Genomic DNA, 25,746 nt, shown 5'->3' with positions numbered 1-25,746 from the left:
GAGTTGGTCTTTGTTTCATTGTTTTTGTCGCAGCAATTCTGATTGATTCAGGAAATAGTTCAGTTGAATCCATCGCACTTTATTTTAAAAATTAATGTGGTTTAATATCATATAGAGTCTCCGTTCGTCTACTCTGCAATGGTCTTCTGCCTCTCTTTTATCAAACGGGGCCCCGCCCCTTCATGTGTCATGGTGTTTCCTCTTTTTATTGGTCAACTGGGCTGACACCCATTTTGAGACGAAATATCGATGAAGCAGTGAAGACATTTGGCAAGAATAGCTTTCACGTGATTGTTTGGGTCTGCATCTTTGCAGCTGAGAAGAAAGGCTGACTGTATGAAAGATGGAAGAACCAAGAAATAATGTGCAAAAGAACAGCTTGTTATTGAACTTCTAATGCAGTTAACAGAAACGGATGATTTTCACATATCTTGCAAACAAACAGGCGTTTCTCCAGGCGACTTGATATCTCTCATCTCATCTTAGAGGTTTGTGTGACTGAGCGGATGAAAGGAAGCGTCCACAGCTCAGTGTGCCGCTCCGGGCTACAGATGTCAGCCAAGCAAACACATTATTGTTCAGGGGGATCAGTAATGTTTGCTTACTTCTCTGCTTTGAGATCTGGAATTTTAAGTGTCTGTCTGGTATGAAGAAACAACTTCTGTTCTGGAGAAGTTCTTACTAACTGAATTTCTCTGCTTTTGAGGTTTATTTGACTTCTCTGTTAGTCACAGTTTGTGAGTCATTAAAGCCACACTGACATGGGCGTTGGCAGCGCAGGATGTCCTCTTTTTGGGGTTTCTCTGTTCCCTCTTTATCTGATCACTTCCACCTATCAGGATAATTCAATCACGCAATCATTCAGAATGGGTTTCATTGTCTCTTCAGATTTAAAAGATCAAAGTTCAGACCGACTTGCATTTTTTGCACTTTGTTTGAAAACCAGCCTCATCGTTATTGAAGTTTTACGGTGAAGAAGAGAAAATGTTTCTGTTTGTTGCCTCATGGTTGAAAGGAGAAAGCGTTGCATCACACATACCTGCTGGTTTGTCAGGGCCCTGTTTGGAATAATCCAACTGTGAAATCCAAACCAAAACAGCACCAGGCTGGCAAGGTGGAACATGTTCCCGTAGACGGGCTGATGTTTGATTCCCTTTGTGTTGATGGAGAGATTTTAAAGACCCAAAGGAGGGAGGGCAGCACTGTCACTTCATGTATCACCTGAAGCATCTTGTGCAGTCTGTTGACGTCACAGTCGATGTTCTGGTTTCTCTCTTTGAGGAGAACAAATAGTCCTTGAAGGGTCTCATCCGTTCTGGGACCATAACTGTGGTTTTGGATGTTTTTAGCTCGTTAGATTAAAATGATATTTGCTGCCAAACATCTTCTAAAGCAATGGTTCCCAACTCGTTGACCCTTCTGAGGGGTCACACAGTAAATCATGAGATGAAGGATGGGACTTTTTTTTTTTAATATAATTTTGCTCCCATTTCTGCTTAATTGGAACGACCCAGGTCTCTAAAAAACATTCACATAAATCAATCTGAGTACTAAAATGTTATCCTTCAGCTAACTGTTCCCAACTGGAAGACATATGATTATTCTTTGGGAAAGAAGTAGGCGTCGCTTCCTTTGAAGGAGTCCTAGATTTGCAGAGATCTCTAACTCACTTGATAAGTAATCAATTCAAGTAATAATGGAAGAAAATTATAATTCACCACGATCAACTATAGCGTTATTTTATTGCAATCTGCAATGAAATCCTATATCAACTCATCCATAGCACGAAAAACGAAACTAACATGCAACCGCAGTTTAATTTGACCAAAAATAATAAAAGATGACAAAATATTCCCAGTGATATATTGATTTAATTTGATGGCTCTGAAAGATGATTTTCATACCATACTGACATTAATGGGAATGTTTTGGAGAAATGCTCAACATTCATTTTAAGTATAAACAGTTTGTGGTCAACAGTGTAAAAACATTCAACAACCTGAGCTTCTGTGTGATCTGTATTATTTGTATTCCACAGATGAACGTGACCGAGTTCAGAAAAAGACCTTCACGAAATGGATCAACAAGCACCTGATGAAGGTAAGATCCCACTTCAGCAACACTCACTCATGCAATTCTTTTGTTTATGCAAAAGTACATTAAATGATGTCGTTTTTGAAAGAAAAAAAAGTTCCTAAAATGTTCTCTTCAGCCTGTAACTACATTTTAACAATGCATTTTTGTGGTAAAGAAGGGCTTCCACTGCCCTTAAATGACCCAGCAGTCACTTTCATGTCCCACCTGTTAACAACAGCTTCAATTACACAAATATGTTTCCCCGAAAGCAACAACAGACCAACACATTTTTGATTCCCCACGAAAGAAAAGGGAAACTCGTCTTAAAGACTGTTCCTCCTTTGTTTTAACTGAATGCATGTGAGGGAGTGAGTCACGGGCCCAGTGGCATCGTTCAGGTTTTAACATCTGGGCTCCAGACTGTCGGGCCGGCTTCTCAGGGCTCTGCAGGAGAACAGGGACCTCCAGGACTGAACTGCTACTCTGCATGTGGGGGGCCAGTTTTCAATAAGCCTCTCCTTGTCAAGCGTTCTGGCCCATGACCCTGAAAAAGGAAGCATTTCCTATGTGTAATACTCACCCCTGATCTAAGTAGGCAGAACAAAAGGCTGCAACTACAGTAGCACTTATTGTATCAATTCATTTGTGCTGAAACTGTTAGCCAATGGACATTTCTTTTTACAATTATGTGCCGTTTTATAGACTAAAATAATAATGAATGCATTAAAATGTCAATCAACAAAAACAGTTATTATTTGCAACCCTACAATTAAACATTTTTAAGTTTCTTTCAAGTCAAATAAATGCATAATTTAGTCACAAATATAAACAAGTTCTTCTTCTCAGCAACTGATTTGGCTGATTAATTAAAAAACTAGGAAAACATTTGATCCCAATTCATGAATAATCTTTTTGGCACCCAAAAGATTTGGAGAGAAAGTCAGGGAGCCGTTTCACTGAGATCCAAACTGCTGCTGTTTGTTGACGGTTACTAACCACATTTCCACAGAATGTTTTAGCAACTGTTCAACTGAAGCACAACTGTGATCTCTCTACCTGAAGAGCTCGACCAATTAACGCTGCACATTCAGGTTGACGGAGGCTTGTTTTCACACGGGAGCTGCAGTGTGTTTAACTGTGAGGAATGTCCGCTGCCCTCCGTGTGCGTCCTGAGATACGGGACTCTGTTTCTTTGTCTGGAAGATCGGGTCAGAAAGAACCTGAGCGGGTCAACGATCTGGCTGTCCTCCAGGCGTTTTGGACTCACAACAGTCATGGGATTAAACTATGAGACCAGAAACACTTCATTTCCATTATCAGCCGTCTGTCTTACATCTCTTCATATTACTGAGAATGAAACCCAGACTTTATTCTGTGGTTTATTTCAGTTTTGTGAATCTTACTCAAATCCAGAGCAGACTGGAACCAGACGTACGTTCATAAAAACAATCCTGAAAAAGTTTTAAAATGCAACCAATCTAATAATAGGACTAACTGTCTTTGTTTGTCGAATCAAATCAGCATGTTTGTCTTTTTTTATTTCTTCTTTTCCCACACGAGCGCCTGCAGTTTTATATCTTCTCTCATCAAACTGTTTCTTCTTTCCATCCTTCATCCTGTCCTCCCACCCTTCTCCATCAGCACTGGAAGGCCGAGGTAGGTGCTGTCAGTGAGCAGGGTGGACGTTCATTCATTCCTGCCTGCATGTCTCCGTTAGCATTTTGACCCTCTCGACCCCAGACCGTACCTGAGCTCCTTAGCTGCTAACCTCTGACCTTCTTCCCCTTCATTTTAACACCCAGACTCTTTTTCTAACTCCTCTCAGAGCCTTCTCTGCAGTGCAACGCGTCTTTACATGTTCTGGAGCTCAAATTACAAATAGTGTGTGATTTAGGAAGGTTCGTTTTCTGCATCGTGGGTCTTACTTTCATAGTTCTCATACCCTTCCTTTTGGTTAGACATCATTTTTAAAACATCAACTGAACTGAAATGATGGCAAACATAAAATTATAATACTTATTATTATCATTATTACTCAAAATCCATTTAAAAACACTCATTATATTGTGCTTTACTTACCTTTATAGTTCAACGTTGACCTATTGTACTTACAATACTACGATTAGGAATTATAACCAATATTTTAGAGTACTGAATTTGGTTTTCACCTCATAGTAAAACATAGATAATCTGGCTTACATCTGATCATCTGGCCACTCATGTTCTCAGCCATTATAAACCTACTGTGTGGAATAACTTTAACCAATCAGAAAGATGAAAATAAAGAACAAAAAACTCTTTTGAAGGAACCCCCAAATGTTGTCCCGGTTGCCACTGCAGAAGGTAGTTGTTGTTGTTGTTGTTGTTGTTGTGTGTCAGTCCTTCCCTTTAAACAGATAGTTTAGATATTTGCAGTTAGGTTGTATGTGGTACTGATCCCTGGTCAGTGTTTTACCTACACTACCCCGCCCACAGCAGCACATGGCTTTGCTCCTGTGCTGGTTCTCGTGTCTTCTACTGTAGGTAAAACCCTGACTGTGGATCAGTTCCTCATACAACCCCGAAACAAAAAGTCCAAACTCTCCCTTTAAGCTGCTTCATTTATTTTTAGGTGACCATACAGGAGTCAGTGTAAACATCCCTGTGTTGAGGTGGTCGGCAGGTCCACTGCGGTGGTTCACCACTGATGCTGACATGATGGGAGACTCAATGTATGATGACATCACGACATGACATCACTATAAAGCTCCTCCCTTCTCTCCACAGGCGCAGAGACACATCACTGACCTGTATGAGGACCTCAGAGATGGACACAACCTCATCTCCCTGCTGGAGGTGCTCTCTGGAGACACACTGGTGAGCTTCCGTGACCTTTGACCTTCAGATATTTAGACATCTACTTCTACTGTAACCCCCCGTCCTGTCCGGCTCTGTCGTATTGTCCCCGCCCCCCTGTCCTACTGACTTACTTTGCTGTATGTCCTCCTGTCCAGCCCGTTGTAACATCTATATGTTCATCTGAGTCCGACGTCCTTCTGCTGGGTTTCTTGTCTCCACTCTTGCATGTGTTGACTCTGAATCTTCTGGTTTTTTTTGGACATTTCAGAACATGCTGAGGTTATGCGCACTCATTTACTTTACTTACCGTATCTGTTGTTTGTTTTTTTTTGGGAACACACCTTCTGGTGACGTAGCCTCAAGGCACTAATTTTCATTCTTGCTTCCATCTCGTAACCTTTCTGCACTGACTTGTTTGACCCCTGTTTTTTTTCCCTTTATCTAATTCCTGCCGATCTTTGCCCTGACCTCTCCCCCCCCCCCCGTGTGCCTCTGCCTTCCTCTCTTGCGATGCTCTTGCTGTGGTAGCCGAGGGAACGTGACGTTGTGAGGAACGTGCGGTTGGTGAGTGGCGCCTGGACTGTGGGCGTCGGCCGTGGCATGTGTCACCCGCCGGGTGGCTGCTGGGTTGTGCATGATGACAGCCACACTCCCCTGTATTGTCCCCCTTTCTGTGTCAACATCGTCCTCTTCCATTCCTATCAGTGAGCTCGTCGGGTCAGGCGTCCTGTGTGCAGACTAGAAGTGCAAGTGGAGGTTTTAGTGGAGGCATTTGTACAATTATTGGTTATTTGGAAGTTTTATGGGAGTGAATTTTTGTATGTGAAGTTGAGTAATTATGACTTTCAATTTAAGGTTAACATGCACATTTTGAAGAACAAAAAAACAGTATTCACATGACCTTTCTCTGGGTTTTGATTGGCGGATCATACCTGAACGCACCAACAAGGAGAATTTGAACAAACTTCGTGCACCTGCATCACCAGGATAGGATGCTAAAATGTTGCTAAAAATAGAAATAATAATCTTCTGTATATATTTTGTCACAGGCGTTTCTTGTCTCTGCTCGTCAAATATCAAACTGAACTTTGAATAGACACAGATGGGAGCATGGAAAGTATGAAATCAACAGTTATTTTATGCTCTAAAGTTAAACATCCAAACCACTGATGGCTTGATTCTTTAAAGTTGTCAAATTGAGTTGTCAAAGGTTTACTATCGGGTTACTTCACTGCCTTGAAAGCAAAGGGGAAAATTCCATCACATGCAAGCCGATATGTTGACTAATTCTGCAACCAAGCTTCTTTCCGACCTCAAGCTTGAGATGTGGAGCACCAATGCATGCCACGGCCATCACTCCTGGGACAGCTGTCCCGTGCAGGCTTAGAAATCATGAGATTCTGCTTCATTGGACGGGGCAAGAATTCAAGTTTAAGACGTAAAAGGTGTTTTCAGGATGAAAGTGCAGGTAAAAGTTGGTTGTAGGTCGTAGAGAGAAGGAGGTTTGTGACTCCCAGAGATCAGGAATCATTCATTATCACGCTCCCACCTGCAGACATCCTGGCTGGTTTGTTAAAAATGCATTTCAGGTCGATTTAGGGTCAGATCTGGTCGAAAAGGTCTGACCCAACGCTTTGATCACATTCACGCAGAATTTGAATCGCACTTCAAATTTGCTGTATCTGAACTTTAAGTTAAGACCATGTTCATCGCTGTAATGATTGTTTACACAGTAGAAGAGATCTTTGTTTTTGCACTAAACGGTGTTGCCGGACACTGAAACACCTGTAACTCCTCAGTCACGAGGCCTTGTTGTTTTGTTCACCGCTCAAACCCCGACGCCTCCTCTCGTCCTGATGTCTGGTGTCCTCTCGTCTCTTGCAGCCGCGGGAGAAAGGACGCATGCGTTTCCACAAGCTGCAGAATGTACAGATCGCCTTGGACTTTCTCAAACACCGGCAGGTCTGTAAATAACAAACTTCATGTACTTTTACATCAATGAGCAGTTGGATTTTTATGTTTCTTTGTATCAACTGAGCTCAAATCAGTCTTTAAAACTGACCGTTATGTTCATTCAGGTCAAACTGGTCAACATCAGGAATGATGACATTGCAGATGGAAACCCCAAGCTGACCCTGGGGCTGATATGGACCATCATCCTCCACTTCCAGGTAATGTGGGACACTTTAAAGGGTTCAATTAACTTTAATTTACTGTGGAGGTGCATAATCATCGTTTTTTTTTTCATTTATTTTAAATAAACCGGAGGGTCAAAGACACAATCCTCTTGCTGGGGACTCGGGAATTTTACCCACGGGCAACTTTGGTAAACTATAGTAAAAAATGTAAAATATAAGTGAACAAACACTTTATAGAGGAGATTTTAAAGATGTTTTTGGACACACAAACTACCTCTACTTGCATTTTGCATGTAAACTGAACTGACTCACATTCCCTCAACTACATGTGGTGTTTATCTTTTAAACGGCACATTCATTGTAAAAGCTCACATGCATTTTATACCGTTCACTTTCATCACATCGTGATTAGTTTGCTTTCCAAGCCACAGGAAGAGAAATCAGGGTGTCGTTCCCCCTTTGGGCTTCAATCATCGGCCTCAATTTCTCCAGATGTTGACACAGCAGTTCCAGTATTGTGGAGTCCAACAGCCGATCATTTCCAAATGGGCTTTATTGAACATTTGGCAGCACTTTGGCTCTCATACACAACTATCAGCGCTCCTCCTGCACCTAGACTAAACACTGAAAAAATAAACGCTATGCCTTCCTCCCTGCACTCCTCTGTAGCTCACCGTAGAATCTAAAGGTATGGGTTTCATTCAAACATAAACCGTATGAAATAGCTTTTACCACCTATGGCAGCAAATCCCACATTAGAGGAAAGCCACTCGTCAGTGGGCAGATGTGTTCCTGATTAGGAAGAGGCATGTTTGGATATTCATTTAGCAGATGTTTTGTTTGATTTTTGGGAGGAAATACAGTGGGCGTACATGGAGAATCTTTGATGCCATAATGGGTATGATGGTTATGTTGGGATGTGGATGTGGGATCCGTCCCGTGTGACTCAGTGATTCCCATGAGAAAGTGGGAAGGAGACGTGGGCGAGACTCAAACGGCCGTGGAAACGAGAGAAATGATCTCTCAACAGCATAAATCCTGTTAACGTAATATATAGATGCATTTAAGTCATCTGGTAGCTATTATGTATCCATAACCTCTTTGTTTTGGAAGTTTCCAGTCACCACAAACAATGGTGAGTTTCCTCTCAGCTCCCCCAGGTACATATCACGGTTTACTAATACACAGGTGACCCCTACGAATAATGGGCCCGCTATTCTCCTGACGCTTTTAAAAAGAGGCTGCGTGGGTGGAGGTCCAGTTTCCAGCTTCTGACTCACGTTGTGCCCACGTCCAGGGGTTTCCCTTCTGAGGGGAAAATAGCAGAAGGAAGAACTGGCTACTTTTTTCCCTCCTCCACCCTTTCCTGCAAAAAATAGTCACTGGCTTTAAGTGAAATTGCTAGTTCTGCTATGACTCATCACTCAGCATATTTAAAAACACTGAAATAGTATATAGTGGTAATAAAAGCACACTTGTTCCAGTAAGAGACTATGGAATTTATCAGGACTGGAAGGGCAACTTTCACTTCATGCATAATATGCAGCAAATACACAGCAGATTTACGTCACTTTGGGGTGTTTTCTGGTCTTATATGTGAGTAAAAATCAGAAAGTATTAACATACAGCCTGAACTGATTTGAGCCCTGAGTCTGTGGAGACTTCTGCATCAAGATGAGTCAGATTGTTAAGTTAAAAAAAACAAAAAACATACAGAATTCACTTTCAAGGTTTCCTGTGATTGTTGCAACTTTTTACAACTTGTGCATAGTTTTGTCGACAGCCGAGCCCATCCGGTACGTCAAGCACGCCAAAACAAACATCCAAGGCTTTTCAGAAGTACATCTGATTATAGATATGAAACAGACAAGGTCAAGCTCAATAATACCAACACAGGGAGTCGACCGGCTGTTAAATCAAACTGGAAAATTCACGTCGAGTCTCTCAGGATCAACAGGGATTCACATTAAAGGACATCTGCATGGATTCAACCTGCGGTTTATTTTCTAGTCTTATTTTCGTACAAAAAAAAATGGGTTTTTCAGTAGCGTGTGCTTGTGACTCATAGTTGAGCCCCGCAGCTCTTAAACAGGAGGAATTTGCCTTCTGGACGTTCTGCTAACATTCATTTACAGCAGCAGGAGCATTAATTGAGATTTCCTTTTTTTGGAACACAGCACTACTTTGTAAGATCAGTGACTTTCCCCCCTTATGATTTCTGTTTCTGCTGGCGCACAACAACAAACGCCTTTGTGTTTTATTTCCAAAAACAGTGAGTTTAATGTTTAATTTGCCCTCCAAATTAAAGCGCTGGTGGTTGTTTGAGGTTGGAAATGTGAGTCATATCAAGTCTGGAAGAAATCAGTGGGCAAACTGAAAAAAAACCTCACATTTAATACAGAAATATCAAAGAAAGGGAAAGTCCTGCGCCAAGATGAAATACCATGAAAACCATTTAAAAACAAAAATTCATGGAGGATTTAGAAAAGGAAAAACATCACGGTTTTTACTTACATAGGTGACAGTTTGTTCATCAAACTCAAAAAGCAGAGCTTGTCACCAACCGTCACCAAAAAGCAGCTGAACTTCTACTTCTATCGTCTCCTCCAGATTTCCGACATCCAGGTGAACGGCCAGTCGGACGACATGACGGCCAAAGAGAAGCTGCTGCTCTGGTCTCAGAGGATGGTGGAGGGATACCAGGGCCTGCGCTGCGACAACTTCACCACCAGCTGGAGGGATGGCAAGCTCTTCAACGCCGTCATACACAAACACAGGTGAGACACGGATTCTCCGTAGACGGGGGTTAGAACGGCCCCGAGACCACCAGGTGTTTAACCCTATACTATTAAAACCAATGGACTTCAACTAAAGGTGTCTTGAAAAAGGGGAAGAAAGACAAAAATGTGGGATTATCTAAGAAAGGACGTCGTTGGATCGAAGCATTATTCATACTATGCCGAAATATTTTTGTGTCAGAAAAGCTTGCCTGGACTTGGGAACACCGTAGGACATGAATTTTACAAATAGTTCAATAATATTCTCATTGACCCTTTTCCATAATTCATGTTGCTTTTGGTTCAGAGGCAGGAATGCAAAGTTCATATTTGAGATTTACAGCAGCACACCTGACTTGTCAGGACGTTGGTTATTGTAAATCAAACACCAGTATAAATACCACAGCTCATTCATTTATATCGTTTCATTCATTTAATCTCTCTGATTCCGGCTCTGCAGAAATAGCTTTTAAGCTTTTAGAGATGATTCAGTACTTTTTCCTGCTGTGAAGACTTTTGCCATGGAGTCCGATGTAACTCCCATGAATTCTAGCTGACCACAGCTCTTCACTGAAGAAACTAGAAACCTTTAACAGCCACCTTGTAAGCCTGCAGGAGGCGGCCGTTTTATACTCAAACCATGCACTTTATTTTGGGTGGAGTGCCACTTTCCAGTCTTCGCAGACAAACAAGCCCTGCGGGATGGTTTACCACACCGCACAAAAATAACACGTCCAACCTGAGTTCAGTGTGAAAAAGCGAGAGCGTTTTCTTTGAGTGGGTGTATCACTCTCACTTGAGAAAAGGTTGCCCTGGGGGGTTTGGAGGCTCGGCAGGTCTTAGCAACACAGGTAGACTCACCGCTCCGCTGCAGACTTGGACTTCGTGGAGGAACGATCAGGACGTGCAGAGATTTAACAGCAGCATCGACTGAAACAGAAGTCTGACCAATAACTCATGCTGAGACGAGAATTGGATCAAATCAGGAATTAAAGCTGCAATTAAATCAGTTTTTCAAGTTGTTTTTTAAACATTTTGACCCGTGAACTTGACCTTAGCGACGATGTTGAAGCTGAAGAGGAAGTTCCGCTCAAAGAGGCGTCTGAACAGCGCCTCCAGCAGCGCAGCGGGCTCGGTCAGTGACCTTGAGGACCGGGTGGTCATGCTGTGCGAGGACATCCCCACCGAGAAGTCTTACGACTCGGGCCGAGGCTCCAGCAGCACCGGGGCTCGCCTCAGCCGAGCCTCCCAGAGCGAGGAGCACGAGTCGGGATCGGAGCCTCACATCATCCACCTGAGCCGGGACAGACTGTCCTATAGACGGGCCTGCTATGTGGAGCAGGAGCCGCCCCGGCCACACAAAGAATACCACGTCCAGAGAGTCGCGCAAGTGTATGAATACTCGTTAAATGTGCAGAATTTACTGGATATATGGAGGCATGAGATGCACTTTTATCCTTTAAGATCTGAGCTTGTGTCTACATGTTATTACACTGCAATTATCTTCCCTGCAAAGTTCACTCAAAGGCAATGTCTCTGTGTTTAAAATGGAGGGAGTTTGAGCTTTTTGTTTTTGCTTGTCCTTTCTGGTATCAGGACAAATACATTACTCAGAAAGAAAATGCCTTCAGCAGCATAAAGTATGAAATATGTAACCTATTTTACCTGAGAGCCGTTAATATGGAATAATGGCTGTCTGGTAATAAAACCAAAAAAAAGAGTGTTTCTTGCTGACATTTTCAACACGATTTACCTGATTAAGTCTAACACTAACGTACCACTCACCGCTCTCTGCTTGCCGTCTGCAGGCCCACTCTGATCGACATGACTCAAGTGTACCGGCAGAGCAGCCAGGAGAATCTGGAGCAGGCCTTCAGCGTGGCGGAGAGAGACCTGGGCGTCACCAGGCTGCTGGATCCTGAGGGTAAGAGAAGCCTGACAGCTTTACGGGGAATATTTGAGCTTGTGTGCGTTGCTCGTCTTCAGCTTCACACTTTTTCCCCTCCCTCTCTCTCTACAGACGTGGACGTTCCCCATCCAGATGAGAAATCCATCATCACGTACGTGTCCTCTCTGTACGACGCCATGCCCAGAGTCCCAGACGTCCAGGACGGTGTCATGGCCAATGTGAGTCCCCTCTTCCTCATCATCAGATCATCTTTCCTCCACATCACTAGAAAGATATTTCACAGCAGAGACAAGAAACGGGGTGGAACTTTTGCAATATATATTCTTATGCAGTGGTTGTCACGTAGCAGATGCTCTTAACAAGTAAAACAAGGCTCCAAGATCATCAAGTACAAATGACTCACCCATGAAACCATAAAGCAGGATTGAAGTCAGAAGAAAACTAATGTAAACCTATAAGCCTTTATTAAAGACGTTATAGCATTCAATTTATAATCTCTTTCCAAAGCAAATTTGTAGAAAGGAAGAGTCTGATCAGTGTTATTGAGTTGGCCTTCAAGTGGTTTCAGACTCCAGCTTTGTTGTACGTCACACCTCTCTCTCTCTCTCTCCCCCATTAACCTCTGTGTAATCAAATATCAGGTCTTCATTTAACTGTAACCTCAGTCTGTATCTGTGCTTCAGGAGCTGGAGCTCCGTTGGCAGGAGTATTACGAGCTGGTCACCATGCTGCTGCAGTGGATCAGACACCACATCCTCGTCTTTGAGGAGAGGAAGTTCCCCACCAGCTATGAGGAGATCGAGGTCAGTGGTCCTCAAGAAAAGAGTTCTGACTGACATTACGGCAGAGTAACGAATGACCATGAAGCTGATGATATTTTACCGATCCCCTTTTCTGAACTGCAGGTACTTTGGCGTCAGTTTCTGAAGTTTAAGGAAACCGAGCTTCCTGCAAAAGAGGCAGACAAGAACCGCTCCAAACACATCTACAAGTCTTTCGAGGTGAGTTTCGTCACTAAGGTTAGACTAAAAAAGTCATCAATTCACAAAGTTATGTGTTCACAATGTACAACAAAATAATTACAACATATGAGAGAAATTATACATGTAATCAGAGCAGTGATAGCAGAGTTTATAGCAGAAATTATAACTACTGATAACAGCAGCAGAGGATATAATATCATTATAATAATGATGATAAAGAAGACATAATAGCATGATAATAATATTTTTTCTGACATTTTATAGACGATTAATAGAGACATGAAAATAATGTTGCAGCTCTAATCTGCCTCTCGTTCTGCAGGGTGCAGTTCAGGCGGGTCACGTCAAAGTGCCACCAGGTTACCATCCCTTTGACGTGGAGAAGGAATGGGGTCGCCTGCACGTCGCCATACTGGAGCGAGAGCGTCTCCTCAGGATGGAATTTGAGAGGTCAGTAGTTCTAAACCTCACCGCATGCTCTGTTGACAAAGCAGTCTGCACATTCTAAAAAAACAACAACCACAAAATATTAAGAAATGAAGATGAGTCATTGTGACTCATCAACGGGTTACTGTGTTACCATGGGGATGACTCATTTCCTAACAGTAAAGTCCACTTTGGCAACAATCTGGCGTGGGAAGTAAAAGTTGTATTAGGGCAAACACATGACAGCTGTGCCATCGTCACAGCAACGATCTCAGAAATAATATGCTCATCTGATCGTCGCCGTGATCTTGTTTAATCACATGGTCGTCAGGGCGTAGCTTTGGGTTTGTTTTTTTTACGATTTGGGAAAGTCCTGTGGAGAGTTTTGAAAAGCATCGTCTAAGTGGAACGAGGAGAGATCTAACATGGCTTTCATGCATCAAGGATACGACTATAAGTATTTATTCCACCGGAAGATGGAGTGAGTCCATTTTTTTTTATTTCTTAATGATGTTTATCACAAAGCTAAAAAAAAAAAAAAAAAAAGATTAGACTGGCAGGTTGTGTACCTTGTCTAAAGTGCTGTTTGACCTTTGACCTCCCTGTTCTCCCTCTGCAGGCTGGAACGACTTCAAAGGATCGTCAGTAAGGTCCAGATGGAGTCGGGTGTGTGTGAGGAGCAGCTCAACCAGGTGGAGACTCTGCTGCAGACGGTGAGATGGTGGAGCGGACGGATGCCGTTCAGAACCGGATCAGAACCACATGCAGCGCTGTAACTCTTCTGTCTCTGTGCTGCAGGACGTGAGGATGCTGAACGCAGGGAAACCTGCTCAGCACACGGCGGAGATGGAAGCGGATCTGGAGAAAGCAGAGGGAATGATCCGCTTCCTCTTCAACGACGTTCAGCTGCTTAAAGATGGACGCCACCTTCAGGCTGAACAGATGTATCGCAGGTGCAAGAATCACACGTTTAAAAGTTATAGAAAAATGACCGGCCTTTGACATTCGGGCTGCAGCTCATTAATATGTTCATCATCATTTGATCTGCTAATCTTTTTTATTATTATTTTGAATCAATAGAGTGCTTAAGGAATGAAAGGTCATCATATCGACTAGCTTCTGGATTCAGTGAATCTTTATGATTTCTCGTTGACTAATCCTTCTTTCTTCCTCCAGAGTGTATCGTCTCCACGAGAGGCTGGTGAACCTCCGCAGCGAGTACAACCTGCGCCTCAAGTCGGGTGTGACCATCTCACAGATCCCCATGACCCAGATCACCACGGCCCAGGTCACCACCCTGCAGCAGGCCCCCATGAGGGTGCGGCCTGAGCTGGATGAAGTCACCATGCGGTACATCCAAGACCTGCTGGGCTGGGTGGACGAGAACCAGCGGCGGGTGGACGACGGGGAGTGGGGCTCCGACCTGCCCACCGTCGAGTCCCAGCTGGGCAGCCACCGGGGCCTGCACCAGTCTGTGGAGGAGTTCCGCTCCAAGATCGAGAGGGCAAAGGCAGACGAGGTGAAGCACGGGCATCAGATCAGCTGAGATATTTTATCTTTAAAGGAAAATTAGGTTTAGGTTTGGAGAGGATTTAGATCTTAACACATTAACAGAGTTAAATAAACCTCAAATTAAATCAAGAACATATTAATATTAGAACAAAATGATCTCTTTAGAACAGACATAACAGTGTTGTTTGATGTATTTCCATGGATTGTTTCTTGACTGACGTGTTTCCTGTTGCTTCTTCCTGTTCCAGAGTCAGATCTCACCTGCCAGTAAAGCTGCATATCGTGACTATCTGGGAAAGCTGGAGCTGCAGTACGCCAAGCTCCTGGTAAACTACCAAATCTACTATGAAATACATTTTCAAAACCTGCAGAGAACCTTCATAGATTTATTTTTCAACTACCGCACCAAGTAGGGAGTGAATTACCTCATTTAAGGTTTATTAAAGTCAAACCAGCGTGAGAATGTCACCTTTTCACCCTCTGTTCCCCTCCAGTGTTTCAGTCCCTTAAAAGGCATCATGTTTTTCTCGTCTGCTCCCTTGCAGAACGCCTCCAAGGCCCGTCTGCGCTACCTGGACGAGCTTCACGCCTTCGTCATCGCAGCCACCAAAGAGCTGATGTGGCTGAACGACAAAGAGGAGGAGGAGGTCAACTACGACTGGAGCGAACGAAACACCAACATGACAGTCAAGAAAGACAACTACTCGGTAGGGTGACGGTGTTGATGAGGGTAACCCATGATGCTTTGTGGTGATGGTGCCCGTGATGTGATTGTGACCGTCGTTGTGTCTGAGCAGGGTTTGATGAGAGATTTGGAGCTCAGGGAGAAAAAGGTGACCATTGTCCAATCCACGGGAGACAAACTGCTGAGGGACGGACACCCTGCCAGGACCACGATAGAGGTACTAACACATAATCGAGTTTTAGACATTTTAGTTGAAACATTTGAGTGTTTTCCCTCCTCATTAAAACCCCTTTTCTTCCCCACTTCCCTCCCTGCTCAGGCGTTCACTGGAGCCCTGCAGACTCAGTGGAGTTGGCTCCTCCAGCTGTGCTGCTGCGTCGAGACCCACCTGAAAGAAAACACCGCCTACTACCAGGTTTGTACTAACATCACAAAACCCACTTAAAGGGACACTTCACCCTGTCCAACACTACAACTTGACTTCTTCTTCTTCCTCGTCCAGTTTTTCTCTGACGTGAAGGAGTCGGAGGACAAGCTCAAAAAGCTGCAAGACACAATGAAGAGGAAGTACACCTGCGACCGCTCAGTCACGGTCACACGGCTGGAGGATCTCCTGCAGGACGCAGCTGTGGGTTTATTCACCATCATGTTGTTTACCAAACATACGGAGATGTTGTTTTTATACTGTGGAAGAGTAAATCCTGTTGTGTGTTCTGGGAAATGAACTCACGTTAATCATAACTTTTGTTCCTTGACAGGATGAGAAGGAGCAACTGACTGAGTTCAAGACACACCTGGAGGGCCTGAAGCGAAGGGCCAAGACCATCATCCAGCTAAAACCACGTAACCCTGCTACGGCAATAAAGGGCAAACAGCCCGTCCAGGCCGTCTGCGACTTCAAGCAGATGGAGGTAGGCATTTTAACGGCATAGATTTATTATTCTGAACCGATTAATACTTAAATATAAAATAAAACCAAATTCTTAATGGAATATCAAGGATTTTAAAAGCTGCGTGCAACTTCCAGTTCACTTTCAATGAAGTGAAATCATGTTCTTTAGTTAAGCCCACTAAAGTTCACACATGGTTGTCTTCCTCCAGATCACAGTTCACAGAGGAGACGAGTGTGCTCTGCTGAATAACTCTCAGCCTTACAAGTGGAGGGTGCTGAATGATAAAGGCAGTGAGGCGGCTGTTCCGTCTATCTGCTTCCTGGTTCCCCCCACCAATAAGGACGCAGTGAACAGCGTTGCCGGGTGAGCTACCAGTCGCCCCTGGGTGTCAGAGACGACTTTAAGTCTAAATTCACATGCACGTTGTTTGTCATTAAGTGCTTCTCTCCTTTTTACCCTCTTCAGACTGGACGGAAACCTCCAGAGGCTGCAGGGGATGTGGCAGACCATGTTCGTGGACATGAAGAGCTTGCTGTCCTGGCAGTACCTGATGAGAGACATCCACATCATCAAGACCTGGAATGTCACCATGGTAACAACACGCTGACAAAACGTACATTGGGAATATTGCCGTCTTTAATGTGGATGTCCAGCCAGTGCTGAATGTAAATTTAAATGATCAAGGAAGGTGATCTCACGACCGAAAATGTAACCTTACACTGTAAAAAATAATCAAGTGTTTGTTGTTGTAATACTCATCACAACCACAAGAGGCCCACTTTATCTGAATAAATGCACAGCGCTTCATATCCCCTTCTTCTGCCTCCTTCCTTGTAGTTTAAGACCCTGAGGGTGGAGGAGTACCGTCTGGCTCTGAGGAACCTGGAGCTGCACTACCAGGACTTCCTGCGAGACAGCCAGGACTCCCAGATGTTTGCGGCCGAGGACCGAATGCAAGTGGAGTCCAACTATAACAGAGCCAACACGCACTACAACACAATGGTCAGCTCTGCAGAGCAAGGTGTGTACTGTTTGTATTTCCTGAGCCTCTGTGGCTTCTTTTATCACCCTGGTCTGCTGTTGATTAATCCCAATGTCCCCCCGAAGGCTTTAAACCCTGAACCCTCAGGGACTTTACTGATGTCACCTGGTGAATTGTTGAGTGAGATGAATTATGCGCACATCACGGAGGTGCTAGGTTATCAATACGCCATCACTCACACACCTGCACACTGCTCCACTCCATGATTCATTGATTGACAACGTTTTGATCCTGCTCGGATCAAAATGTTTCAAACATTAAACACAGCATTTTGGTTTTTATGTTATGCCTTCCAGGCCTTATGAGAAGTAACAAATTTAAAAAACAATTAAATGAAATGGTTGAATAAACCAGGAGTGTAATATAGCCGATGCTTGCATTCCTCTTCAACATCCCGAGGCTATGATTATGGGTAATTCCCTTAGGCGAAGTTTGCAGTAATGAAGACTCATGGAAAGTGTGCCTAGAGGGCTTAAAGTGTGTGTGTGTGAGGTGGGTTTGACAGTGGGAGTCTGTGAGTGTGGACATTGGGATCGGGCCGTTCACTTTGTGTTTAGTAGAAAAACATTTCCTCATTGAATCATTGTCATTTGTATGTGAGTTGACTGTTGGATTCACATTACAGGCTATGTGCCTCCCAGAGCAGGTAAGGTGCTTCAGTTACAGTGCCAGTAGGAGCTTTTGATTGGCTGAACAGGACTGTGTGTGTGTGTGTGTGTGTGTGTGTGTGTGTGTGTGTGTGGAGGGCTGTTGTGTTGTTTCACTCATTAACTCAATCAGCTTCATGACCCTCACTGATACTACCATCCCTCCTAACTCCACCCGGCGTTCCACTCCCGTCTCTCTGCATGGGCAGCTGATCTCCAATCTCTGAACCACTGAATGATTAAACCAATTAACTGACACATTAACCACTGTGATGAATAATCAACGTGGAAACCAATCAAGCATGAAGAAGTCATTTGATTGTGCACAATGTGACATGAATACATTCACAACACATTTTCCAATGAGTATAAGATCCTGTAACTATTCTACCATAAACCTTACACACAGAATCAGACTTGGAACAATCCAACAACCAACTAATTCATTCATCTTTGTTCCCTGCAAACTAATAATATTGATACCTTTTCTTCAATCCAACCAGGAGAGCAAGATGAGTCTGTGTGTAAGACTTACCTGACGAAGATCAAGGACCTTCGTCTGAGGCTGGAGGGTTGTGAGAACCGGACGGTAACACGCCTCCGCCTGCCTGTGGACCGGGAGCCACTCAAAGCCTGCGCCCTGAAGACTGCAGAGCAAATGGTAACGAAAGAGTGAGGGTTAAAACATGAACACAAAGTCAGGAAGGAAATTAAACGGTGTTATAGCTCAGTAGGTGTCACGTTCGATTTCCCTTTAACTATTTGATTTTGCTGCCAAATAATGGTAATATATGCATGTCATTGACTTCACTAACCCGTCCTTATTCAATGACAGAAAGTCCAGTCTGAGTTGGAGGGCTTAAAGAAAGACTTGAACTCCATCACTGAGAAGACGGAGGAGGTTCTGGCCTCTCCTGAGCAGACCAGCTCTGGCCCGATGCTGCGCTCCGAACTGGACGTCACGCTGAGGAAAATGGACCACGTCTACGGCCTCTCCTCCATCTACCTGGACAAGTGAGGATCCGTGTTTCTCTCGGCACTTCCTGGATGACTTCCCAGCTGGTAATGTGCTTTTTAATGAAGCGTTTACCTCTTTCGTTTCAGGCTGAAAACCATCGATCTCGTGATCAGAAACACCAAAGACGCAGAAGACACACTGAAGGGTTACGAGACACGCCTGCGTGACGTTAGCAAAGTGCCGGCCGAACAGAAGGAGGTGGAGGAGCAGCGGAGTCAGCTGAAGGTATGTCCTCTTTTATGTAACATATCCACTCATTTCTACAGTCAAGGTACATTAAGTTTCATATTCTGATTTTGTTTTTCTCGTCCGACAGTCGATGCTTGCTGAAGCGGAGGCCGACCAGACGGTGTTCGACCGCCTCCAGGACGAGCTGAAGACGGCAACAGCCACCAACGACAAGATGACGAGGATCCACAGCGAGCGCGACGCCGACCTGGAGCATTACCGCCAGCTGGTCAACAGCCTCCTGGATCGCTGGCAGGCTGTGTTCGCTCAGATCGACCTGAGGAAGCGGGAGCTGGACCTCCTCGGGCGCCACATGAACTCCTACACTGGAAGCTACGAGTGGCTCATCCGCTGGCTCGGAGAAGCGAGGCAGAGGCAGGAGAAGATCCAGGCTGTGCCCATCGGTGGCAGCAAGGCTCTCACGGAGCAACTGGCAGAGGAGAAGGTACGGTCAAAGACAGAGCTGGTGGGCAATCATTGTCTCTGGGAAGAGTGAACTTTACAGGGGGAAAAAACACATTCCGAATAGTGATTTGTGTGTTTTTTTAATGTTTTCATTTATACTTACAGAAACTTCTTGAAGAGATTGAGAAAAACAAAGAAAAGATTGAAAATTGCCAGAAAAATGCGAAGGCTTACATCGATTCAGTCAAGGTATGTCCTGATATGTTCAGCTTTAGGTGTCAGGTAAGTTTGGGTTGGGGTTTTTCTGGTTTGATTTGAAGGTTTTCTTCTTCTTTTAGGATTACGAGCTGCAGATTTTGACTTACAAAGCCCTCCAGGATCCCATAGCGTCCCCTTTAAAGAAACCCAAAATGGAGTGTGCGTCTGATGATATCATTCAAGAGGTAAGTTGATCAGATAGGAGGAGCAAAGACGTACTTAAGTCGAGAATGATGTGTGCTAGAGGTTTAATCATTACAGTGATAAAAATGCCCTTAAAGGGATAGATTGGATGTTTTAAAGTGGGATTGTATGAGGTACTTATCTGTAGAAATGTACTGCTGTGGACCTGAAAAATCAGTTAAATGTACAGTATGTTAACAGTCGTTTCACCTTTTTTGAAGCCGTTATCTTTGCTCGCTTCAAAAGCCATAAGATTCATAAAAAGTGAGAGAATTGATAGCAAATGTATGTTTTAAAAGTCAAATAAACCTGCATTTCTTTCAGTATGTTACTCTGAGAACCCGCTACAGTGAGCTGATGACTCTCACCACCCAGTACATCAAGTTCATCGTGGAGACACAGCGCCGCCTGGAGGACGAGGAGGTAATCGACACAAACCCACGGAGCAGCAGGTTTACAGAATGAAACCTGAAGTCTAACACAAACAATGGCACGCTTACCTTCTAACTGATTTGATGTATGGGAAATAATTTGTCATCAATTCCTACTGAAATGTTGGCTCTCAAAAGCCGATTACTCAGTCTGCACCGGTGAAGCAAACGGGTGTTTCAGCACATCAGTATTTGTCTTTCATTCCTGTGTATTTAGTCAAGTCATGTCACATAGTCTGAGGTCAGGGCTGAAGCCTGCAGCCAAGTCGGTCACATACACTCACCTTTTCCAACTGCTCCATCTACTGTTTGCCTCTTGCTCTTGAAATCACCCACACTTGTGATTTGAAGCCTTCTATTTGGATACCTACCTTATTCTTTTACTTTCCCCCCTCTTCCTAACTTCTATTGTGTTTGATCCTTTTGACCTGCTTGCCAGTGCTTTGTCATGATGAATATTAATCACACGCTTAAGAGATGAATTAACCCCCAAAGCACCAGGTATTTGAAACAAACCCTCTCAGTTCATGTCATTCGTCTGTAGTGAAGGGAAGGTTCAGGATCTTTTGGAGGCCTTTCATAACTGGATTCATTCATGTTGGCATCAGGTTCCTGTGAGCACGGTTTGCTTTGCTAGTGTAAATGTCGACCTTTAATGGAAATTATTATTATATGCCTTTTCCATTTTCTTAGTGTTTATTGGGATTTTCTCAATACTCTTTAGCGCTGCAACACATTTTTTCTATAGTTAAAAAATAAAAATGCTGATCGTAACTTTGCAGATCCAAAAGTAATGTAATGTCTTTAAATGTGTTGTTTTGTTTGACCAAAAGTCAAATACCCTATGATATTATCTTTACAATGATAAACACCAGTATAGAGCCACTCATTTCAAAAATGTTTTCATATCTAAACGATGAATTGACAACTTGTTTCAGCTATAATACCAATTTACACTTGCAAACAAATAAAGGAGGCTGATGCAAATATACCAGACATAGCTTCCCTTAACTAGACATCTTTATGACAGGTTTCTAAAGGGTTGGACCTTCCTTTTTAGGCGTCAGGGCGCCCATGTTAATAAAGCGTAGAAGTCATCTCTCGGTGTTTGACCTTGATCTTGGATTCATGTCTTGTCACTTCCGTTTTAATGTGAGGTCACTTTGTGTTGTGTGTGACATCAAATCACTGTGTTTGCTGCATCACTATGCTGGTCTTCATAGTGGGAGTGTTCTGGTTGAATTCTGACTGTGTATCTTTCCCACTTCCTACTTTTTGCATGCTGCTAATTATTTTCCCTTTCTTCTTAATGACTCTATACATTTGATGAAAAACTGATTTTAAGAATGCAAAGATTGAGGAGAGCCACAACTCTTTTTGAAGATTTTATACCAGCAACATCACATTTAGATTGCCATCATTACTGCAACATACATAATTTTCTATTATTTAATACAATGCAGATAATTCGATAGTTGAATGTGAGCAGGTTTTATATAAAACATCGATCAATTAAAATACCCCGACCGCATGAAAGCAAAGTGTAGTGTCGTGCTGTGCTGCTGTGAAGTAAAGTGTTATTCTGTGTGCCACATACTAAATCAACATGACAAGAATTTCCCAATACAGTATTTCCCTTCTCGCTAAAAGAACTGTATTTGTTGTAGATAATTAACTGTAACATATTCTCATGTATTTACATTTTCATGTACCTACATGTTCCATAACTACTTTCATATTGAAGTTTTATTTTGTACTCTAACACCTTTAACATTTTCTCAATTCCCTTTACTCCCTCTTTGCTTCTACTAATACAGAAAGCTTCCGAGAAACTGAAAGAAGAAGAGAGGAAAAAGATGGCAGAGATACAAGCCGAGTTAGATAAACAGAAACAGTTAGCCGAGGCTCATGCTAAATCTGTGGCCAAGGCAGAACGGGAAGCCCAGGAGCTGAAGTTGAAGATGAAAGAAGAAGCCAGCAAGAGACAAGATGTTGCGGTGGATGCTGAGAAACAGAAGCAAAACATACAGCAGGAGCTGCATCATCTGAAGAGTCTGTCCGAGCAGGAGATCAAGTCCAAGGGTCAGCAGCTGGAAGAGGCGCTAATCAGTCGCACCAAAATCGAGGAGGAGATCCACATAATTAGAATCCAGTTAGAGACGACGATAAAACAGAAAGGCACAGCTGAGACGGAGTTGCAGCAGCTCAGAGACAAGGCTGCAGAGGCTGAGAAGCTCAGGAAAGCTGCTCAGGAGGACGCAGAAAGGCTTCGCAAGCAGGTGACTGAAGAGACTCAGAAGAAGAAGAACGCAGAGGATGAGCTGAAGCGGAAATCTGAGGCGGAGAGAGAGGCGGCCAAACAGAAGCAGAAAGCAATGGATGACCTGCAGAAGTTCAAGATGCAAGCCGAGGAGGCAGAGAGGCGCATGAAACAGGCTGAGGAGGAGAAACTGAGGCAGATCCAGGTGGTAGAGGAGGTGGCACAAAAGAGTGCCGCCACTCAGCTGCAAACCCATTCCATGTCGTTCAACGAGAAGGCCACAAAACTGGAGGCATCCCTTAAGAAAGAGCAGGGCACTGTTCTTCAGTTGCAGGAGGAGGCTGAAAAACTCAGGAAGCAACAAGAGGAAGCCAACAAAGCCAGAGAGCAAGCAGAGAAGGAGCTTGAGATCTGGAGGCAGAAGGCCAACGAAGCTCTCCGCTTGAGGTTACAAGCTGAAGAGGAAGCTCAGAAGAAGAGTCAGACTCAAGAGGAAGCAGAGAGGCAGAAAGTTGAGGCCGAGCGAGACGCCAAGAGAAGGGCTAAAGCTGAAGATGCTGCTCTTAAACAGAAGGAGAATGCAGAGAAAGAGTTGGAAAAGCAGAGGAAGTTTGCAGAACAAGTTGCCCAGCAAAAGCTGTCTGCAGAACAGGAATGCATACGACTAAAGTCTGACTTTGACCATGCTGATCAACAGAGGACCCTGTTGGACAACGAGCTCCAGCGTCTGAAAAATGAGGTGAATGCTGCCGAAAACCAGAGGCAGCAACTGGAAGACGAACTGGCTAAGGTGAGAAGTGAAATGGATGCTCTTCTGCAGATGAAGATCACAGCTGAGAAGCAGACGCTGTCCAACACAGAGAAGAGCAAGCAGCTTCTTGAGTCTGAAGCGTTGAAGATGAAACAACTTGCTGATGAAGCAACTAGACTGAGATCAGTTGCTGAAGAGGCGAAGAAGCTGAGGCAGACGGCAGAGGACGAGGCAGCTCGGCAGAGAGCCGAGGCGGAGAAAATACTTAAAGAAAAACTGGCGGCCATCAACGAGGCAACTCGCCTGAAGACTGAAGCTGAGATTGCTCTGAAAGCCAAAGAAGCAGAAAATGAAAGACTGAAACGAAAAGCTGAGGAGGAAGCGTATCAGAGAAAGCTGCTGGAGGATCAAGCTGCTCAGCATAAACAAGACATCCAAGAGAAAATCACTCACCTGAAGAGCTCGTCTGACTCGGAGTTGGAGAGACAAAAAACAATCGTGGAGGAAATTGTGAGGCAAAAGAAGATTGTTGAAGAAGAAATCCACATCATTAAGATCAACTTTGAGAAAGCATCAAAGGGCAAGGCGGATTTGGAGGTGGAATTAAACAAGCTAAAGGTAGTTGCAGAGGAGACACAACAGAGCAAACTCAAAGCGGAGGCAGAGGCTGAGAAACTGAAAAAGCTCGCTGCAGAGGAAGAGAAGAAAAGGAAAGAATCTGAGGAGAAGGTGAAAAGGATCACTGCAGCAGAAGAAGAGGCAGCTCGACAATGCAAAGTCGCCCAGGAGGAAGTTGATCGCCTCAAAAACAAAGCAGCTGAAGCAAATAAACACAAGGACAAGGCTGAGAAAGAAGCAGAGAAGCAGGTGGTTCTGGCCAAAGAGGCAGCGCAGAAATGCAGTTCTGCCGAGCAGAAAGCCCAAGATGTTCTCAGCAAGAATAAAGAGGATATCCTGGCTCAGGAAAAGCTGAAGGCTGAGTTTGAAAATGCTAAGAAACTTGCACAAACGGCCGAGAAAGCCAAAGAGAAAGCGGAGAAGGAGGCTGCCCTGCTCCGACAAAAAGCTGCAGAGGCTGAAAAGCAGAAAAAAGCTGCAGAGGACGAAGCAGCAAAACAGGCCAAAGCTCAAAAAGATGCAGAGAAACTGCGGAAAGAAGCAGAAGAGGAGGCCTCCAAGCGAGCAGCAGCTGAGGCAGCGGCTCTAAAGCAGAAAAAGCAAGCTGATGCAGAGATGGCCAAGCACAAAAAAGAAGCAGAACAAGCGCTTAAGCAGAAGTCTCAGGTTGAGAAAGAACTTACAAAGGTTAAACTGCAGCTGGATGAGACCGATAAGCAGAAAGCTGTGTTGGATGAGGAGCTTCAGAGAGTTAAAGGTGAAGTCAATGATGCCGTTAAGCAAAAGGCACAGGTGGAGGATGAACTGTCCAAAGTCAAGATCCAGATGGAAAAACTTCTGAAACTAAAGCTTAAGATTGAGGGAGAAAACCAGCGCCTCATGCAGAAAGACAAAGATAATACACAGAAATTACTTGCGGAGGAAGCAGGGAAAATGAAGAGTCTGGCGGAGGAGGCTGCCAGACTTACTGTGGAAGCCGAAGAAGCAGCCAGACAGAGACAGATCGCTGAGTCTGACCTCGCTGAACAGAGGGAACTTGCAGAGAAAATGCTCAAGGAGAAAATGCAGGCCATCCAAGAGGCTACAAAACTTAAAGCTGAGGCACAGGAGCTCCAGAAACAGAAGAACCAGGCACAGGAAAAGGCTAAGAAACTGCTAGAGGACAAACAGCAGATCCAGCAGCGCCTTGATAAGGACACAGAAGACTTCCAAAAGTCTTTAGAGGCTGAGCGAAAGAGGCAGCTTGAAGCTTCAGCGGAAGCAGAGAAACTGAAATTGAGGGTGAAAGAGCTCAGTGAGGCTCAGTCAAAAGCTGAAAAAGAGGCTAAGAAATTCAAAAAACAAGCCGAGGAAGCAAAACTGCGTCTCCAGGAGACAGAAAAACAAACTTCAGAAACGGTTGTGCAGAAGTTGGAGACACAGCGGCTGCAGAGCACCAGAGAGGCTGGTGGCTTAAAGGAAGCCATCGCTGACCTGGAAAAAGAGAAGGAGAAACTGAAAAAAGAGGCAGAGGAGCTCCAGAAAAAATCTAAAGAGGTATTAACATTTTACACAACCGCTCCAATTAAACACACTAACTACAGTATTTGTTGAATCACGTAGCATTTCATGTAAATTGCAGAAACTCGAAGTAACATCCAGCAATTTACATGCATGCCATTCAAAACA

The 25,746-nt window shown here is 44.0% G+C and overlaps 1 protein-coding gene across 7 annotated transcripts in view; it reads left to right on the top strand.

Moving 5' to 3' along the window:
* pleca (plectin a) overlaps positions 1-25,746 on the top strand; it is an 82,153-nt gene that overhangs the window by 48,081 nt on the left and 8,326 nt on the right. For all 7 annotated transcript variants that reach the window (XM_084031761.1, XM_084031765.1, XM_084031766.1 and 4 more), the window contains 30 exons: positions 2,039-2,100; positions 4,843-4,932; positions 6,799-6,876; positions 6,993-7,085; positions 9,663-9,829; positions 11,638-11,753; positions 11,850-11,956; positions 12,422-12,541; positions 12,644-12,739; positions 13,044-13,171; positions 13,767-13,860; positions 13,946-14,100; positions 14,324-14,666; positions 14,908-14,985; positions 15,205-15,366; positions 15,457-15,561; positions 15,664-15,759; positions 15,847-15,972; positions 16,103-16,255; positions 16,446-16,600; positions 16,703-16,829; positions 17,075-17,258; positions 18,430-18,587; positions 18,762-18,940; positions 19,031-19,169; positions 19,261-19,617; positions 19,743-19,826; positions 19,916-20,020; positions 20,343-20,441; positions 22,267-25,614. In XM_084031761.1, the coding sequence (XP_083887887.1) occupies positions 2,039-2,100; positions 4,843-4,932; positions 6,799-6,876; positions 6,993-7,085; positions 9,663-9,829; positions 11,638-11,753; positions 11,850-11,956; positions 12,422-12,541; positions 12,644-12,739; positions 13,044-13,171; positions 13,767-13,860; positions 13,946-14,100; positions 14,324-14,666; positions 14,908-14,985; positions 15,205-15,366; positions 15,457-15,561; positions 15,664-15,759; positions 15,847-15,972; positions 16,103-16,255; positions 16,446-16,600; positions 16,703-16,829; positions 17,075-17,258; positions 18,430-18,587; positions 18,762-18,940; positions 19,031-19,169; positions 19,261-19,617; positions 19,743-19,826; positions 19,916-20,020; positions 20,343-20,441; positions 22,267-25,614 (7,304 nt within the window). The remainder of the gene's footprint in view (positions 1-2,038; positions 2,101-4,842; positions 4,933-6,798; positions 6,877-6,992; positions 7,086-9,662; positions 9,830-11,637; positions 11,754-11,849; positions 11,957-12,421; positions 12,542-12,643; positions 12,740-13,043; positions 13,172-13,766; positions 13,861-13,945; positions 14,101-14,323; positions 14,667-14,907; positions 14,986-15,204; positions 15,367-15,456; positions 15,562-15,663; positions 15,760-15,846; positions 15,973-16,102; positions 16,256-16,445; positions 16,601-16,702; positions 16,830-17,074; positions 17,259-18,429; positions 18,588-18,761; positions 18,941-19,030; positions 19,170-19,260; positions 19,618-19,742; positions 19,827-19,915; positions 20,021-20,342; positions 20,442-22,266; positions 25,615-25,746) is intronic.

Source organism: Eutrigla gurnardus, assembly GCF_963514095.1.
Source record: "Eutrigla gurnardus genome assembly, chromosome: 17".
In the NCBI taxonomy this organism is placed as follows: Eukaryota; Metazoa; Chordata; class Actinopteri; order Perciformes; family Triglidae; genus Eutrigla; species Eutrigla gurnardus.
The sequence above is the reverse complement of the archived record's forward strand: the minus strand, read 5'-3'. Positions and strand labels throughout refer to the sequence as shown.